The 17,034-nt window shown below is 50.7% G+C and overlaps 5 protein-coding genes across 5 annotated transcripts; 2 read left to right on the top strand and 3 right to left on the bottom strand.

Moving 5' to 3' along the window:
* Positions 1-386: 386 nt before the first annotated feature.
* On the top strand, positions 387-2,673 carry P174DRAFT_442525 (kynurenine--oxoglutarate transaminase). The gene is made up of 9 exons (XM_024827594.1): positions 387-647; positions 709-777; positions 838-922; positions 981-1,086; positions 1,138-1,210; positions 1,260-1,413; positions 1,465-1,478; positions 1,529-1,952; positions 2,005-2,673. The coding sequence occupies exons 1-9, from the start codon at positions 574-576 to the stop codon at positions 2,293-2,295; spliced, it is 1,290 nt and encodes a 429-aa protein (XP_024681254.1). The 5' UTR covers positions 387-573; the 3' UTR covers positions 2,296-2,673.
* A 114-nt stretch (positions 2,674-2,787) lies between these two features.
* Positions 2,788-5,155, bottom strand: P174DRAFT_391098 (uncharacterized protein; the record flags this gene model as incomplete). Its single annotated transcript, XM_024823505.1, has 3 exons — positions 4,963-5,155; positions 3,328-4,773; positions 2,788-3,263 (listed from the first exon to the last, which is right to left on the bottom strand). Exons 1-3 carry the CDS (start codon positions 5,084-5,086, stop codon positions 2,788-2,790), a joined length of 2,046 nt encoding a protein of 681 aa, XP_024681253.1. The 5' UTR covers positions 5,087-5,155.
* A 1,914-nt stretch (positions 5,156-7,069) lies between these two features.
* Positions 7,070-9,292, top strand: prm1 (pheromone-regulated protein PRM1; the record flags this gene model as incomplete). The annotated part of the gene is made up of 1 exon (XM_024824975.1): positions 7,070-9,292. The coding sequence occupies one exon, from the start codon at positions 7,070-7,072 to the stop codon at positions 9,290-9,292; it is 2,223 nt and encodes a 740-aa protein (XP_024681252.1).
* A 176-nt stretch (positions 9,293-9,468) lies between these two features.
* P174DRAFT_513213 (putative xanthine dehydrogenase HxA) lies at positions 9,469-14,265 on the bottom strand. Its single transcript, XM_024831961.1, has 5 exons — positions 13,757-14,265; positions 13,490-13,693; positions 13,185-13,425; positions 11,469-13,137; positions 9,469-11,415 (listed from the first exon to the last, which is right to left on the bottom strand). The coding sequence occupies exons 1-5, from the start codon at positions 13,988-13,990 to the stop codon at positions 9,732-9,734; spliced, it is 4,032 nt and encodes a 1,343-aa protein (XP_024681251.1). The 5' UTR covers positions 13,991-14,265; the 3' UTR covers positions 9,469-9,731.
* A 452-nt stretch (positions 14,266-14,717) lies between these two features.
* Positions 14,718-16,948, bottom strand: P174DRAFT_442522 (uncharacterized protein). The gene is made up of 2 exons (XM_024827593.1): positions 14,923-16,948; positions 14,718-14,848 (listed from the first exon to the last, which is right to left on the bottom strand). Exons 1-2 carry the CDS (start codon positions 16,665-16,667, stop codon positions 14,773-14,775), a joined length of 1,821 nt encoding a protein of 606 aa, XP_024681250.1. The 5' UTR covers positions 16,668-16,948; the 3' UTR covers positions 14,718-14,772.
* Positions 16,949-17,034: the final 86 nt, after the last annotated feature.

Here is a 17,034-nt window from a genome sequence, read left to right as displayed (position 1 = left end):
TCACTGCATCCTGGCCCTAACTAACCATTCAGTGTTTGACGCGTGAAACGCGTCTGGGCACCTACGCTGGACTGTGTTTAGTAATCCGGGCTTCTTGAAATGACGCACATTTACAGCCTTAGTGCCTGACAATGTTGCTTCTTTGAGGATATAGAAGAGCAACACTGAAGAGAAATGAAGCACAGCAGAAATTATAAGCAGCCAGTAAAAGCCTCATGTCAATCCTGCCCAGAACAGTCATCTACGGATAATCATACTTTAGTCTTGTGGCACAATGCCCTTAAAGAATGTAACCTCCGATTGAAGGCGGAGCACGCAATTGTGCTAATCGGCAATCACCGCCCATGGATGTAGTCAGAAATGCCCCATACTGCCCCCCCCCTCGACCAGGAACCCACTGTTCTTATTTATTTGTAGGCTGGCAGTCATAATCTCCTCCTTGTCCATATGTTCCTTTCTTCTCGTAGTCCTGCCTCGTTAGCAGTCCTTCACAGTTTCAGAAGCGCATCATCATTATCAGTATCCGCATTCAAAGCTGTACCTCCCCGCCTTCATAGCCGAACAGTGAGAGCGATGTCGGCGACAGCAGCGAGACCAGATCCATTTCGTCCGGCGAAGAGAGTTGCGGGCCAGAGGCAGGATGTCTGGTGCGTATACCTTTTGCGGCACTTTGGACCAGAGTGGAACTATATCCTAATGGTGCAACAGGTCAATTGTCAACGAAGCCGCTGCCGCTTCGCCGGTCCAGCCGATTGTGAACATGGGTCAAGGCTTCTTGTGAGTGACACTTCATTCGGAGGAGTAGGGACGAAAAACTGATAAAAATTTATATAACAGCGGCTACAACCCTCCTCAATTCGCTCTTGATGCAGCCAAGGAAGCTCTCGACCGGGTCGAGTGCAACCAGTATTCGCCCACGAAGGTACAGCACTGCGATTCAGCGAACTGGCAATTGGCTTTCGGCTTATAATGCGATACAGGGCCGTCCCCGACTTAAGAAGGCCATTGCCGACGCATACTCTTCCTCCTTCGGACGAACCATAAACCCGGATACGGAAGTTTCCATCACCACCGGCGCAAATGAAGGTTGGGCGCAATAAGACATCTGTTTGGATGTGCTTGCTGACAGCGGACCAGGAATGTTGAGTGCTTTCATGGGATTCATTGAACCCGGAGACGAGGTCATCATCTTCGAGCCCTTCTTTGACCAGTAGGGAACCTTGACCCTGTGCCTCCGATCTCTCTAACGCGCTGTATAGATACATCAGCAACATCGAGATGCCTGGCGGTACAATTCGATATGTCCCCCTTCATCCTCCCAGGGACGGTGCGACAAGGACTTCGCCTGCGTCTGAATGGACGATAGACTTCGAGGAACTGGAGAGGACGATCAATTCGAAGACAAAGATGATTGTAAGGAGTATCATTCTTCCTTATTGAGACAATAGCTAACTCGCTCTGTAGGTCTTGAACTCACCGTGAGTGAGCCAGATCAATTGCATTCGTATGAAGCTGACAACCGCATCAGACACAACCCAGTCGGAAAAGTCTTCTCGTGCGACGAACTTGAACGCATTGGTCAGCTATGTGTGAAGCACAATCTTATTATCCTCTCCGACGAGGTGTATGATCGCCTCTACTACGTCCCTTTTACTAGAATTGCTACCTTGTCCCCAGAGCTCTGGGAGCGTACTCTCACGGTTGGCTCCGCCGGCAAGGCCTTCTACGCTACTGGCTGGCGTGTAGGATACCTCATCGGACCGGAGCATCTCATCAAGTATGTCGCCGCTGCACACACGCGTATTTGCTACAGCAGTGTATCTCCCCTTCAGGAAGCCGCCGCCGTGGCTTTCGAGCAGGCGGACAAGGTCGGATTCTGGGACCAGAGCCGGACGGAAATGAAGCAGAAAATGGAACGCTTCTGCGAAATATTTGATGAGCTCAACATTCCCGTGAGTCTATTGCAGATGGTCCAAGAGAGCTACCGTTACTGATTACTACTAGTACTCTGATCCTGAGGGTGGCTACTTCGTCCTTGCAAACATGTCTTCCGTCAAACTCCCGGAAGATTACCCATTCCCTCCCCATGTCGCCAGCCGTCCTCGTGATTTCAAACTTTGTTGGTTCCTGATCCACGAAGTTGGGGTGGCAGCCATCCCCCCGACGGAATTCTATACCGATACGAATGCCCACATCGCCGAAGACTACCTTCGCTTCGCCGTCTGTAAAAACGATGATGTCTTAGAGACAGCGAAGGAGAGGCTCCGCGGTCTGAAGAAATACATCTCGAAGTAAGAACGCTCAGAATTCGGTGGATTCTTCGGTGAAATGCGCTGCGAACGACGGATGGACATTCCCCGGGCTTTGTGTGCGCAGAACTTGCGTCGCGTTTATAGGGGCTGCAATGAAGCTTTCTGGCAGGCCGCGGAGGACTTGAAAATCTAGATTAGCGGGTTTTCGTTCTGTCTATTGTATCTCAGATATCTCAGCGTCTTGTTGTTCTTGCTTCAGGACATGTCAATCTAGCCTTTGAAGAACATATTGGCATCATCATTGCATATCATTTCTGCAGATCGCTCTGAGGCTTTCGGCTGGGGAAAAGAGGTAATATGGCGGAGTATTCATTATGCTCATAGTGGAAGGAACTGACCAGAGATGACTATCTACTCTTACATCCAGATTCCTATGTACTCTCACAGACCACCATAACCAAACCCTGGAGCGACTATCTTCAAGGTGAAAATCGCCAAGACAAATCACGACAGTCTTTAGTCGTCAGAGAGACCTTCAAGCATTGATGCCTTCGATTTCCATAGGTCCAGTTTCAGCACCGTCCCATCCTTCTCCGCGCTGAAATACCCTTCTATCTTCCTCCGCCACGGCCTCGAAGCCCTCCCCTCTCATGCGCGCATGCACGTCCGTCACATCAGGATGAGTCGTTCTTGCAGCCCGCAAGATCCAAAAAGATTCTTCTAAATGATCGACAGTCTGGCGATGACCATTTCCTCCAACCGAACCGAGAAGACGACGATATTCACCGCGGCAGACGGCATCCGGGCAGTGGCGACGATTGCTACCGGTCCAGTCGGTCTCGCAAGCGTGTCTCTCACCGGTGATATCTGGCAGTATGTTGATTGCGAATTCAGAGTGGATCTGATACTTGAGCATGTTCTCGACCTCGGGGGACCATATCTCCTTAGACCGCAGATCGTCCCTGATTAGTCGGTACATGTAATCGACCAGTTCGTGGACTTCGATAGTCACTGTGATGAAGCTTCGATTAGCAGGCAATCCCAGTGGCGCGCGTGGTTGATGATCATGACTCACTGAAAAGACATGATGCGAGGATGCGTCGGAATCTATCCTTCTTCTCCCGATCCTCGAACTTGATTGTGTAGAGGACCCGATGGGAACACCTCATCTCGAGATTGTTTTCGGGAAAGCCTGCTTGCGCCCAATCTGCATAGTCTGAGAAGACGAAATAATCTCCTTCACGAATATTGACGTTGAAGTACACGGCCTGGCGATGACGCTCTGGGGTATCATAGGGATGAAGGCAGGGCACCAATGGTGGGCCATCTCGCACGTCTCGAGGAACTGAGTTCTCGCGACAGGGCTTTGTGAAGGTCATTTGTCCGCAGTAGATCCAGTGCCATTTGATATCCTGGAGAAGATGCTCTTTACAGCAATAACGAACTTCGGAAAATGGTCCACACTTAGGGCAGATGACAGTCCTTCCGTCCCAGAGATTGCATCGCTTGTCGCAGCTGCGTTTTGCGCACGGAAATCCATGGCTACTGAGTTGCCAAAAGAAAGCTTCTGGTCTCTGACTGGAGACGTTTCCGTGAGCCTCGGGTGTGGAGAGCGTTGAAACGTCACTGGCTGCCGGGGGCGACGGATGAGAGTGACTGTTGCTGAAATGAGGTGATTCGTGGTCTTCAAAATAAGGGGTCTGCAGCGAGCTCTGCTCAATGTCAAGGTTAGTAACGCTTGAAAAGTCCTTCTCTGACCCCGGCTTGCCCGGGACGTTTTCGTCGGCCGTCAATATCGTGCTTACAGCCTTAGATGGAGAGGCGTCTCGAACCAGCGTTCTGGCTAATAGGATTTCGCTTCTCACTGTGGAAGTAGACGCATCGGTGCTCAGGGAATCCTGTGTAGCTTCGCTTGTGGCTTCTTCTATGGGAGGCAGCCTTTTCTTTGCTGAATTCGCGGGTCTGCGACTGTCTTTGTTGGCACCAGGATGTTGAGAGGATGGCACAGGAAAAGCTTCTCCACCCGAGATCACTTTGTCATGCAGTGAAGTAACACTGCTACCAGAATTTTCTCCCAGGTTAAGCATGAGACTCGAAGGCTTTTCGACAGTGCCGGGGCCCGGCTGCAGGTCTGCGTCACCTTTTTGAAATTCACTTTGGGATGGAGCGCAGTCTGCAGAAGTCGAATTGCTCTGAGACATAGCAGGGTCAGGCGGTTCTGGCGATCTCATCTGCTGGTTGTCCTTCTCGCCCTGGGCTTGAATGTACGAGTCCACATTGGGTCTGACATGAGGTGTCTGGCGCATGTGTGTCTGGTTTCCATTGCCAGAGGGGCCTTCGCCCACAGATTCTTGGTTGTTCCCGCCCCTATTCCTGTTCCTGGTCTTTTTCTTCTTCTTTCGCGACGTTGGTACTGGCTGCATGGTGATAACTGAGCTGGGATTTGACTCTGCAGAATGCGCACTGGACGAGTGAAAACGGTCGCTGAATGGGCTGAAGGTGTCCCCAGAGGAGAGGGACTCTGTTGGAGACAAGCGAGTGATGGTTCTTGCGCGTATCAAGTTAATTGCAGATAAGCGAGTAATGAGCTGCTCTGGGCTGATATTCTGCCTTTCTTCCACTTCTTTGCATTAGTTAGCGATGCGTTTACCTGCGGTTGAGAGACATCTGGAGAACTAGGTGGAAAGAAAGTGAATGCTAGCCCACTTACCCACGTCACTGGTCTCAGTTGGAGAATGACTTTTACTCATCTTCACTGGGGAGGTGGGTGAGTTTGTCTCTTTGTCACTCTCCAAGCTATTGCCAATGAGACAGGTGGAGTGGTACATCAGCATGTAGTTTGCTAGGTGTTTGACACTCAGTTCCAGGCTGCTCAGGTTCAGTGGATCAGAGAGGCTTCTAGGGCGTTGGTGACTGAGGCCCTCTGCATCATCGTGGGCGAACACTCTGTTGCCTCGAAAACCCAGCCCTCTATGTCCTCGGTTGCCATCCTATTTCCGCGGGCTCCTGGGGGACACAGAGAGCTCCCTCAGGACGTGATATCATGGCGCGTTACCTGCTTTTTTACTCAGCGCTGGTAAAATTCAGCGTAAATCTGATGGGATATTGATATTTCTCTCAGTCTTGACAGCGCGTTGACCTCTGGTATCTCAACAAAAAATCTATGAATCCTTTCTCCTTGTAGAGCGGATGCTCTTCCTAAAGAGGGTCTCTGAAGGAGCAAAAGAGATGAAAGAGTCTACCAGAGAAAGGGTCCGTGTTCTTGTTCACTAAAATCGCCATGGCGATGGTGACCAACTGATTTTCCGGTAGAGTCTGTCTGAGTCCTACCTTTCTCTCCTGTTTTTGAGTACACATAATAGGTCTGGGGAAAGATTGACTGTTGTGATGAGCTTAGCTGGCGGTAAGTATCTATCATTGTCTTCTTAACAAGTTTTCATGCTCAATAAGTAACCTTCGAGTCCTATAGACAACTGTGACCATAGGAATATACAGATGCAGAGGTTGGATTGTGGATCACAGCGAGCAGCCCTTCTCACGATCAAGCTTCTTGATTCTAAAGGGACAACGTTTATCATCCGAGTGTTAAGGCTCATGTCTCAGATATAGGACAGCGCATATTAGATTTCATGATATGCCTTCATCCCATTCCCATATGTTTATATAAGTCCCAGAGGCCTGGATGCCAACGGATTATCTGGTTGGTCCTAAGCAATTTAGCCAAACCTCGCGTGTCCATAACCCTCTTAATTCCTCCTATAAACTGTGTTATTCTGGTATTGAATGTCTAAGATTTCCTGGTTATACGTGCCTATGATCACGTGGTGGTTGCTTCCTTCAGTCACGCTCGCGAATGCAATTGCTTCATCCTACAACTATCGTCCACCATCTTGAGATTTTTCTTGCGGAACAGCACTTGTTATATATCCAGTAGGAGATATAAATAGCTCTCTCGCAGCATTTGTTTCCGTGTCGGATTACTCGCTCTATCTCTCATATCCAGTCAAATGATAGATGATACCCTAACCCCTGGCAGGCCAGCGGTAAATGGAACAAGAAGCGTCTCTGCAGATGTCAACAGCAAGCGAACAAAGAGCCCTGGTTCTTCTTCCTCACTTAACCCCACTAAGCAGATTTTTATTCATAATATCTAATTGACTGGCTGACGTTTTGCTGCACTACTTGAAGGATTGGTTGAGCGACCTTGGAGCCTAAGCGCCGGCTATATTTGGCCTGCCAGCGCTCTTAAGAAACCACTGAGATGAGCCGCTCAACATCTCGCGCAAGATGAAACGACCCGAGTGCAGAAACCTTAGATCTATGTTGATCTATGGACTAGCAGCTGCTTTTTTCGGTCCTCCTGGTTGTGGTCTGCTCGATGGCAGGCTTCTGAATGGATGTCTCAGATTTCTGCTCAGGTCAGAAGGAGAACATTTCCATTGCAATAGGAAATAGGCAACTTCTTTGCAGATATAAATTCTATTCGCCCCGGTTTTCTATTCATTGTGCTATATTAAGTCATTGTTCCCTTTCCTTTGTTGTTGTCTTGACAAGCGCTACACTTGTACTCTTTGTCGCGACAGCCTCTTTCATTCACCTTTAATAGACTCGAGTATGCGTCATGAGATCTCAATAGACTGATTCATTTTCCTCATTTTGAAGTCCATAGTTGCCGGTCAACATTTTCTTTGATCTTTGCGGATTCCTCTATATTCTCGGCTTCGTCTTCACTTCCTTTCTCTGCACATTCTTTCTGCGACTACGTACCTCAACCAGCGCGCCTATCGCTCAACGTTGTCCTTCATACAGATTTCAGCATGTTATTCTCAAGATCTGGTCGATCGATATTTCCTCTTCTGCCACCTTACGCAGCTCACGCCCCGAATCCGAATCAAGGACATATCATCACATTGCCTCCGGACGGCCTGACACCTTACCTTGGCCTCAGGGCTCGCTTATCGCAAGTATGGATCAATCGATGGACGATCCTGCTGCTTCTTGTGCTCGTCAGAGTCTTGCTGGCTGCTTCAGGTCTGCAGGCAGACATGAGCACAGCGAAACGGGAAGCCCTATCGGCTTGCACGAGCGTCGAATCCATGGGTAGCTCGATGGCTTCTATGCCCCATTATTTATCCCAAGGTGTCAACGAGCTAACGGCAAGCGGAGTCGAGAAGGCTGTGAGCGGGCTCAAATCGATGCTGATGCTTACCATCACTGGTGTCGAAGAATTGGTCCTCTTCATCATCAAAGTGCTGTACCAGACTTATCTGTGTCTTTTCACCCTGGCGGTTAGAGGCAGCGTACATGTTGCAGTGGGCGTGATTGAAGAGGCCGCGGACTTTCTGAATTCCACAGTTAAGGAGGTCGGAGACGACATTGGCAAAGCCGTCAGCACGTTCGAAAGCGCATTCAATAAATTCCTTGATGGCGTGAACACTGTCGCCAGTGCTTTTGGAGCCAGCGTACCAACACTGGATCTCAACAGCTCGATCAGCACGTTGGAGAACCTCCAGCTGCCTTCTTCAATCGATCAAGGGCTTGACAAGCTCAATAGCTCACTTCCGACCTTTGATGAAGTCAACAATTTCACTCAAACAGTATTGCGCACGCCGTTTGAAGAGGTCAAAAAGCTCGTCAATGAATCTCTCGGAGCATACACTTTCGATCGATTTTTGCTACCGGTTCCAGCAAAGGAACAGATGACGTTCTGTGAGGGCAACAACGGCATAAACTCGTTCTTCGACAGCGTGACGGATTTGGTCATGACAGCGCGCAAGATTTTCATCGCTGTTCTCATCGTTGCGGCAACGCTGGCTTGCGTCCCAATGGCATGGCAGGAGATCCGCCGCTGGCGCTCGATGAAGGAACGCTCCCAACTAGTCAGGAAGGAAGCGCACGACCCCATGGACGTTGTCTACATTGTGTCTCGGCCGTACACTGCCGCAGCCGGCATCAAAGCCGCGAGCAGATTCAGCAACAGCCGCAGGCAGATCCTTGTGCGCTGGGCGGTTGCTTATGCAACAACACCCGCAGCGTTGTTCGTCCTCTGTCTCGGAGTAGCCGGACTACTCTCTTGTCTGTGTCAATACCTGCTTCTGCAAGCCGTCGAGAAGACCGTGCCTGAGCTATCGACGCAGGTCGGCGCGTTTGCCGACAAGGTCGTCGGCAGCCTACAGAATGCATCAGCGGAGTGGGCCAACGACGCCAACGGAGTGATTGGACACATGAACCAAGACCTGAACGAGAACGTCTTTGGCTGGGTCAACACCAGCACGACCGCGTTAAACGATACGCTGAACACCTTCGTCGACAAGACGACCGGCGTCCTCAACGACACCTTCGGCGGAACCCTGCTTTACGAGCCTCTCATGGACGTATTCGAGTGTCTCATTGGACTCAAGGTCCAAGGTATCCAGAAGGGACTCACCTGGGTCCATGACCACGCGCACATCGACTTCCCCCTACTTCCAAACGATACCTTCTCCCGCGGGGCGGCAGCCAGCATCTCCAGCAATAGCTCCAATCCCTCAGACAGCTTCCTCGCTGACGCGGGCGACCAGACCTCAAATAAGATAACCGAAGTAGTCATCAGAGTCGTCAACAAGGTCGAGGACGGTATCCGCACAGAGACAATCATCTCTGCGGTCATCATCCTCATTTGGGTATTCATCGCGCTCATCGGCATCGTCCGAGCCCTAAGTCTGTTCTGGGTCCGAGACCGAAACCGCGGCGAAGGGGGAGGAGCCCGCGTCAACCACCACGACTCAGACGCCGGAGGATTCATCGACGTACCCTTGACGGCTATTCCAAACACAAACGTAGATGCTCGCTCGATGCCTGCACCGGCTCCGGCTCCTCGGTATGAGGCTTCCACAAGCACCGTGGTGGCTTCACGTGCTGTCCCCGTGAGCAGCAATCACCATGAGGATGAGAAACTGGGCTTTGCCGGGGAGAGACAATACGGGTCTGCGCTCAAGGTGGACGGCGCTGCGGACCTGCGGGGAAGTAGCTATGTCGAGTATGACATGGAGAAGCGCTAGCTGGGTTATACGGATTTTGATCCGTTGACAGTCTCGTTTGTCGTCTTTTCTGGTCTTTTTTATTTGTATTGTAGCATCTTTGGCGTGAAGCGTTGCTATCATACCCATTTATGCACGGTATTCTACTTTGCACGACATTCGTTTACATCATGTCCCATTGAAGACATCTGCAGTACAGATGTCATCCCTTCAGTCTAGATTTCACAAGATAATCAACATACTGAGACATTAAACTGAATATAAAGAATATTCAAATACGATAAAAATGCAGATCGCTGCGCCGCGTCATTCATACACTACTATCATCGCTGTACAAGCGTCACAACATGCAATATATGTAGATCTGTGCCCGGGAATATAACAAGAAGCAGAAGCCTTAATGCCATGCGTAGCCAAAATGTCGTAATCATAACCCCTCCCTCTCATCCATAGACAACAATCAAATCGCGACGAAGAAACTCTTCTCTCCTTCTCGAGGCGTGACCCTCACTCTCTCAATGATGGGATCCGCACAGCTGACCCGAATGCGCTCGGGCGTAGCCGGGCTCTGCAAGCTAAGCACTTCATTGACATTCCACTGCTTGCGCGCAGCTTTGAGAGCATCCCGAATAGCAAAAAAGACAGCGCTGCCCATGAATAGCGGTGGTTCACCAACACCCCGTGACCGCTGGATGGTGCGGAGGTTCTCCCACTCGACATCCTTCAGAAGACTGACGTTGAAGACTTGTGGAATGTCTCTAAAGCCAGGGATCTTGTAATTTCCAGGGCCCTTGGTGAAGATCTGGCCCGAGGCACGATGCCAAAGGCTCTCTTCAGTGGTGAAGAGGCCCTGGCCTTGGATGAAAGCGCCCTCAATCTGCCCGTAATCGATGGATGGATTGATGGTGCGTCCGACGTCCATCTTGATGTCGGCGCGCAGAGGCGTCCAGTCACCGGTTAGAGTGTCAATCTCTACCTCCGCGGCTGTCACGCCCTGCGTGAAGTAGAAGAACATTTGACCCTTGTTCTCTCCCCAGATGTACCCTATATCGGGGGTACGGTAGAAGCCCTGGGCGGAGAGGTTGACCCGATCGAAGTAGGCTGCATGGGCGAGCTCCTTCATGCTGGCCCCGGGCATCTTCTCACGGTACGGACGCAGGCGCTCGTTCAGCTGTTCGCATGCGTTGAAGATGGCATAGCCGTTGAGGTCCGAACTGGCGGACGCTGCCGTAGAGGATGTGTTGGCGACAGTATTTGTAGCTGTCTCCGAGATGAAGACGTCGGACTGGGGAACACCAAGCGCTTCTGCTGCAATCATTGTCATCTTTGTATGCAGACCTTGGCCCATTTCAACTCCACCGTGGGCGACCAGGACGCTGCCGTCGTGATAAATATGGACCAACGCGCCAGCCTGGTTCAGAAACAATGCTGTGAAGGAAATGCCAAACTTCGTGGGAATGATGGCCATTCCACGCTTGGACCATTTGTGTTTCTTGTTGTACTCCTCCACGGCTTTGCGGCGTTCCGCGTAGGCACTTTCCTCCAGTACTTGATTATACATCAGGGGAACATGCCAGTCTTTGAGCTCCTGGTGAAAATGAGTCTTGTCTCCCGGCTGATACATATTCTGCAACCGGAATTGTTCGACAGGGACGTCAAGATGATCCGCAATTTCTTCCATGAAGGATTCGGCGAAGAACATGCCCTGGGGGCCACCAAACCCACGGAAGGCTGTGTTGGAAACAGTATTTGTCTTGCAGACACGGCCACGGACGTGAACGTTTGGTATCTTGTATACTCCATCGATGTGGGAGAGACTTCTTTCCACAACTGCGCCAGACAAATCTTGCGTGTGGCCTCCGTTGGCATACACGTCGGCGTCAAGTGCGAGGAGTTTCCCTTCTTTTGTCACGCCGACCTTCCAATGACAGAGGAACGGGTGGCGCTGCCCAGAGGTGACAATATCTTCATCCCGATTCAACATGCATCTAACGGGTCGTTTCGTCTTTGCGGCCGCTGTTGCACAAATGCCTGCTAGTTGAACCGACCGCGTCTCTTTGCCACCAAAGCCACCGCCAAGTCGTTTGACTCGAGACACAACCTTGTTGGCTGCCACTCCAGTGACCTGAGCAACATATGCCTGGCTATTTGGGGGTTAGCTTGCATTAAGTGGGATGTAACAAAAGGCAAAACTCACGTTTCTGTGGGATTCTGAGTACTACTCCAGACCTCCATCTCCCCATCCTCTGGTTTTGGAATGGCTACGCAAGCCTGAGTTTCCAGATAGAAATGCTCTTGGCCACCCATTCTTGACACTCCATGAAACACGCGATCCGCTTCCTTGAAAGCTTTATCCGTGTCGCCGCACTTGATAAAGCGGAAGTGATCAAAATATGATTCAGCCTCGATTGCCTCCTCAATCGTGAGGATTGCGGGCAGTTCTTCATACTCAATCTTCACAGCTCTGGAAGCCTCCTCGGCAATTTTAGCAGAGCTTGCAAGTATCATGCCAATGGGCTGACCAGCAGTCATGACTTCATCCACCGCAAAGAATACTTCATCGCACTTTGGAGCACCCCACCAATTCGCTTTGGGGTTAGGAAGGTCCTTATGGTCCACATAGTCATAGACTCCAGGGATATCCAATGCGGCTGTCGTGTCGACACTGACAATCTTCGCATGAGCCTTGGTCGAGAGGACCAGGCAACCGTACAGCTCATTCTTCTGCACAGGAATATCGTCCGTGTACTGCGCTTCTCCAGTAGCTTGCTTCAACGCAGACACATGAGGCGTAGCTTTACCCAGAATCCTCTGCTGGTAAGCCTTCGAGGACTCGTGATCTTTCTGTCCTGAGGAAATGGCTCTCTCAATCTCGGCAATGACATCTTCGTCAATATCTGTATCTCTGACCTCAATCTCAGAGAGCACATCGTGATAGAATCGGTAGAAGAATCCAAGGGCTAGAGACCTGCGGTAAGTTGCCATCCCACCAGGGACGCCAAACTTTAGGTCAAAGTCCCGTTCCAAAGCACTCATGGTCCCCTCGAGCGTCGCAGGGTTCGTGAATTTCTTGCCGACCAAGAACGACTCTGCATTGCGCGCGGATACCGTCATAGGTGCTAGGCCACCAAAAACGAGGTTCACGCTCGTCACATCATTCGATGGAGAAAGTGACACACGCAGAGCAGCGTTGACGATGGCGATGTCATCATCCTTCCTCTTTGACTGTTTATAAGCCCGAAGGTATTCTCCCTGTTTGGACGAGATCGGAACACGCAAGCTCGCAATTACGGCATCTTCTGGAAGGGCAGTCAACCGGTAACCTTTGAAGAACTGGTCCATAGGGATCTCGATGTCCCCACTCAAAGACTTGGCGATAAGAACAGTGTTAGTAGCGACAAACACTGGATTTAAATCGGAGATGGGAGATGCCGTGGCCAGATTTCCCGCGGGAGACGCAACATTCCTGATCTGCCTTCCTGCGAAATACCGAAGTTGTTTCTTGATGGCCTTGAACGGCTGACCCTGTACCGGGCCGTACTTTTCAACCGCTTCGTCGCAAATTGACTCCAAGTCCGTGAGAGAGACATTGGCTCCGAGTTCAAGATGGTCGTCTTTGAGAGAGTATTGACGAAGTTCTGGAATGTCGCCCACGTAGACCGACGCGCTGTACTTCATCGCCTTGAACTTCACTTCAATCTGAGTCTCCGTACTTCCACCGATGATTTTGGACGCAGGGTGTGCGTTTTTAATCTCCAATAGTTGCTGCAGGGTGACTGGCCGGTACCACTTCTTTTTCTTGTTGCCGAAGACGACGGGTCGAAACTCGTGCTTCTGGAGAGCCGGTGGGAATATCAATTCCGTCTCTGGATCGTATTTGATAAAGTCAGGGGTGTAAACTTCGGAGAACTACCATCGTTGCTCTCATCGTTTGACAACTCTTTGCAGCACCCTCCTGCACCATTCTGTTTCTCCATGCAGCAACCTGTTCCACCATTGGCACTTGCTTTCCCACATACACTTGTGGCTGTGAAACTGTGGGCGGCGTCCAGAATCGGTCTGTACCCCGTGCAGCGACAAAGGTTCCCGTCAAAAGCTTCTTCCACCGCATGTTGCGAGGGCTCGGGGGTATTGCGAACGAGTGCATAAAGGCTCTAGAAGAACGATCAATCAGGTCAGCCTAATCGACAGAGCTATTGCGGTGTACGAAGATCATACCATGACGATTCCAGGTGTACAAAAGCCACATTGACTGCCATTTCCAATCGCCAGCCGCTCCTGAACTGCGTGGGGCTTCTTCACATTCCCGATGCCCTCGACCGTTATAACATGCTTTCCGTCCACACTTATCACCGGTGCCAGGCAAGCATTGACAGATGCGTGGTAGATCTTCTTGGTTGTTGGATTGATGTGGGACACGACCTGTAAGGAGTAAGAATTTCTGTCGCAAAGACAGACTCAGATGTCGATGTTGTCCTGACTTACAACTGTACAGGCACCGCAGCCTCCCTCTGCACAACCCAGCTTCGTTCCCGTCAACCCTATCCCTCTCAAGTATTCTAACAGAGTGAGCTCTGGATCGACATTGTCGAGAATGACTTTTGTGCCATTGAGGTAGAAACGAATTGTGTCATCCCAGTCCTCGGTCAACTGGGCCAGGGATATAGCCTTGGAAGGCAGCTCCTCCACCTCCGGCGACGTCAAGATCCCAGGCGCCATTATAGACTCAAACGAGGCTCAAAGTCTGTTTTTTCTATCTGTAATGCTCTCAGGAGAGCTCTCTCAGCTCAGGCGTTAGCTTCGCTTGTCTAGAGTCAAACGGAGAAGCTGGTATGCATGAGTCCAGCGGGCGATAGAAGAGACGGATCAACAATCACAGAGATCCGGATTATTAGCAATGGTAATGATATTCGTGATAGTATTTCAAGTAGCAGCAGATGAATCCATCACCTAAAGTGATATGAAGGATATGTGCGCAATGCCTCAGAACTGTGATACACAGACTAAGTAAAATAGTTTATCGCCTCTTATCACACTATGTGGCTCTCCACCCCGCTTGGTTATCGCGCCCTTCGCGGGGATCGCCACCATCCGATGAGCGACGCACCTGGACAGCGGAAAGCAACGGTCTCCGTCCACGGTTGGAGTTCCTGCCAATGACGAGCAACACTGCGAGGGCAAAGCCGAGGAACACTATTCATAATTTCTGAGATTCTTAGGCATGTGTGCATATCAGATCAATTGAACATCATGACCCTTTTCATTACTAGCGGGAGACTACGAGAGGTACAACTGGAGGAAGACTGGATACCATTCCTCAGGCAGCAACGCCAATCCATATGCTTCGCCCGGTGTCACGGGCTACCACCTATATAAACCCAGATATTATAACACAAGAAGGTAGAAATATATCTCGGAAGTAAGGATCTTCCCAAGTATCAAAGGACACACGTGCCAGGAGACAATGTCCAATATTGAAAGACAACTTTTCAATTGGTCCTCTATTCTCTGACCTTGGCACCAACGAAATCCTCCTCTTCTTCCTCCCATTTCTTTCGCTCAACGACGCTTCGGGCCCTATTTGTAGCAAAGTTTGTCAATAATAAAGTGTCTCCTAGGCATTGGGTATAAAGGGACAAGGAAGCACGTACCGATAAGCTCTGACGAAGCGCCAGATTTCAGTGTCCGCCAGGTTCCAAGCTTCAGCCACGTCTTTGATGCCAATCCTGTTGGTCGCCTTGCTCTTCAAGACTTCCCTTGCCTTTGTGATTAGATCATATTCTTTCTCAATGCCCTGTTTGCTTGGGTTGGCGTTCTGCATTGAACCTTTGTTGGTATTTTGCGCAGACTCTTTCTTTTCGCCCTCTTTGTTGGTTCCGGTGGGGCCACTGCGAGGGATCTTGAATCCGAATTGCCATTCGAACTCGTCCAGAAGCTCCGAAGGCAGGACCTGGCCGTTGTTTGCTGGCAAGGATTCCACAGTCATCCACAATGAAGTGCCGACTGCCGAATCGTCTGCAACGGCCTGCTTCAGCACGACCGCTCGGGCAGCGCCTCCAAACTCACTACTCAATCGGTCTTTAGTCACTTCCGTCAGCCATGGGTCGCGTTCGGTTTCGCGGCGAATATGTCGAGTTGTAATTTCTTCAGATCCCTGTTGCAGGCTAATCAGAGTGTATGGGTGGGGGAGAGTGCCTATCGTAAAAACGTGTGATGAGTTCTTGTAGGTAGCGGGCTGACTGATATGCATCGGCCGCTCAGGGTTGCACGGATGGCACTTTTGCAGATTTGGAGGGCAAGATTCGGGGATGGGCGAGCTCGGGCATTGGCCGAGAGCTTTGGCAAGGCGCAGGGCGGGTTCCACTAGGGCGGTTGTATGCTCAGGGAAGGGCTTCAAAACAGCAATGCCGGCCTGGAAGGAGTTCTGGAATGTGTTATGTAGATGTGAGTTGACCAGCTCGACGAGTGCCAGTCTCCCAGCGGTCGGCGATGAAACGATCTTCTCTGCGAGTGTTGGATAGTGAGTGGTGATGGTCGCAGAGGTGTAGAAAGCCAGAGCGCTCGGCTGTTCGACCTTGAAAATTTCGCCGGGCATGATGTCCAGCATGGATCTCGCCTTTTCGTCCACACTCTTGAGGGCATTTTGTACCACAGTCTTGAGTACATCGTTGATACGTGTCTTCTCGCCAGCGAAAAGTGCACTGCCAATGTGGTCGAATCTTGTAATCTGCGCAGGATCGACTCCCCGGCGAAAGTAAGACAGCAGCGGATCATCATATCGCGCCATTGGGAAACAGCGCCAATCGGCGAGTAATCCGGTGCCCATACGACCCCAGGCAAGCCATCTGAACAGATCATACTCAAGATCTTTATTGATTTTCAAGGTCTGTACCATCTCGAAGAGCTGATTGTCCATCGCCTCGCCGCGGCTGAGTACAACTGGCGTAAACCCCTGAGCGAACCAAGCCCGACGCCAGGCGAGGAGAAGCTGAGCATCAGCATTCTCCGCATCCTTATTGTCACCGTGAATCGGTTCGTAATAGGTGTAGATGTAGGGTCTCTCTCGAAGCGGAGGCAGTACGGAACGGTTCTCATCGAGAGTGATGGACGACGAAAAAGGGTTGATCCATGCAAAATTGCTGAACCATTTCGACTCGCCGCTGGTACTATTCTTCTGTTCCGGCGGTTTATGGGAAGCTGGCCGGAAGAATGGCAGGTGATAGTCGCTCAGAGACGGGAGCTTCGGCCGGGGTACATATTTCGCTGGGCCAGAGACCGGTTCTTCCCCAGAGGATGATGCCGATGCTGCGGAACTGGGGGAGGAGGAGAATATTACCAGTACGAGGGCGACAAAAACGATAATGGTTAAGAGAGCGGTGCTTCGATGTGGAATCATCTTGCTCTCTTTCTAGGGAGAGAGCAGATTCTGAGGGTTACGACAAGGGTTGGTATCCTGTAGTAAAGTGCGTAAAGAACGACGTTGCGCTTGCGATCGCGGTACAAGTGGAAATTTCAGAAAAGCAGATCCGCATCACAGTTACATTTGCAACGAGTCAACAGTATAAACAAGACGAAGGCTCAGGTCATCGCAAGCAATGAGCAGAGGTGAACCAGTGCTGATACTGTGAAGGCCATCCGTATCTATACGGTGTAGGTAGCCTGACCTTGACCAAGGCCTTTGGTTACTACCTCATCAATAACTGAGGTACTTTGGACCCTGGAACAGTATGGTCGTATCCTAAACGAGTTAGGTACCAGGTACC

This window comes from Aspergillus novofumigatus, assembly GCF_002847465.1.
Source record: "Aspergillus novofumigatus IBT 16806 chromosome Unknown P174scaffold_5, whole genome shotgun sequence".
Classification (NCBI taxonomy): Eukaryota; Fungi; Ascomycota; class Eurotiomycetes; order Eurotiales; family Aspergillaceae; genus Aspergillus; species Aspergillus novofumigatus.
This window is presented reverse-complemented; position numbering and strand designations above follow the sequence as displayed.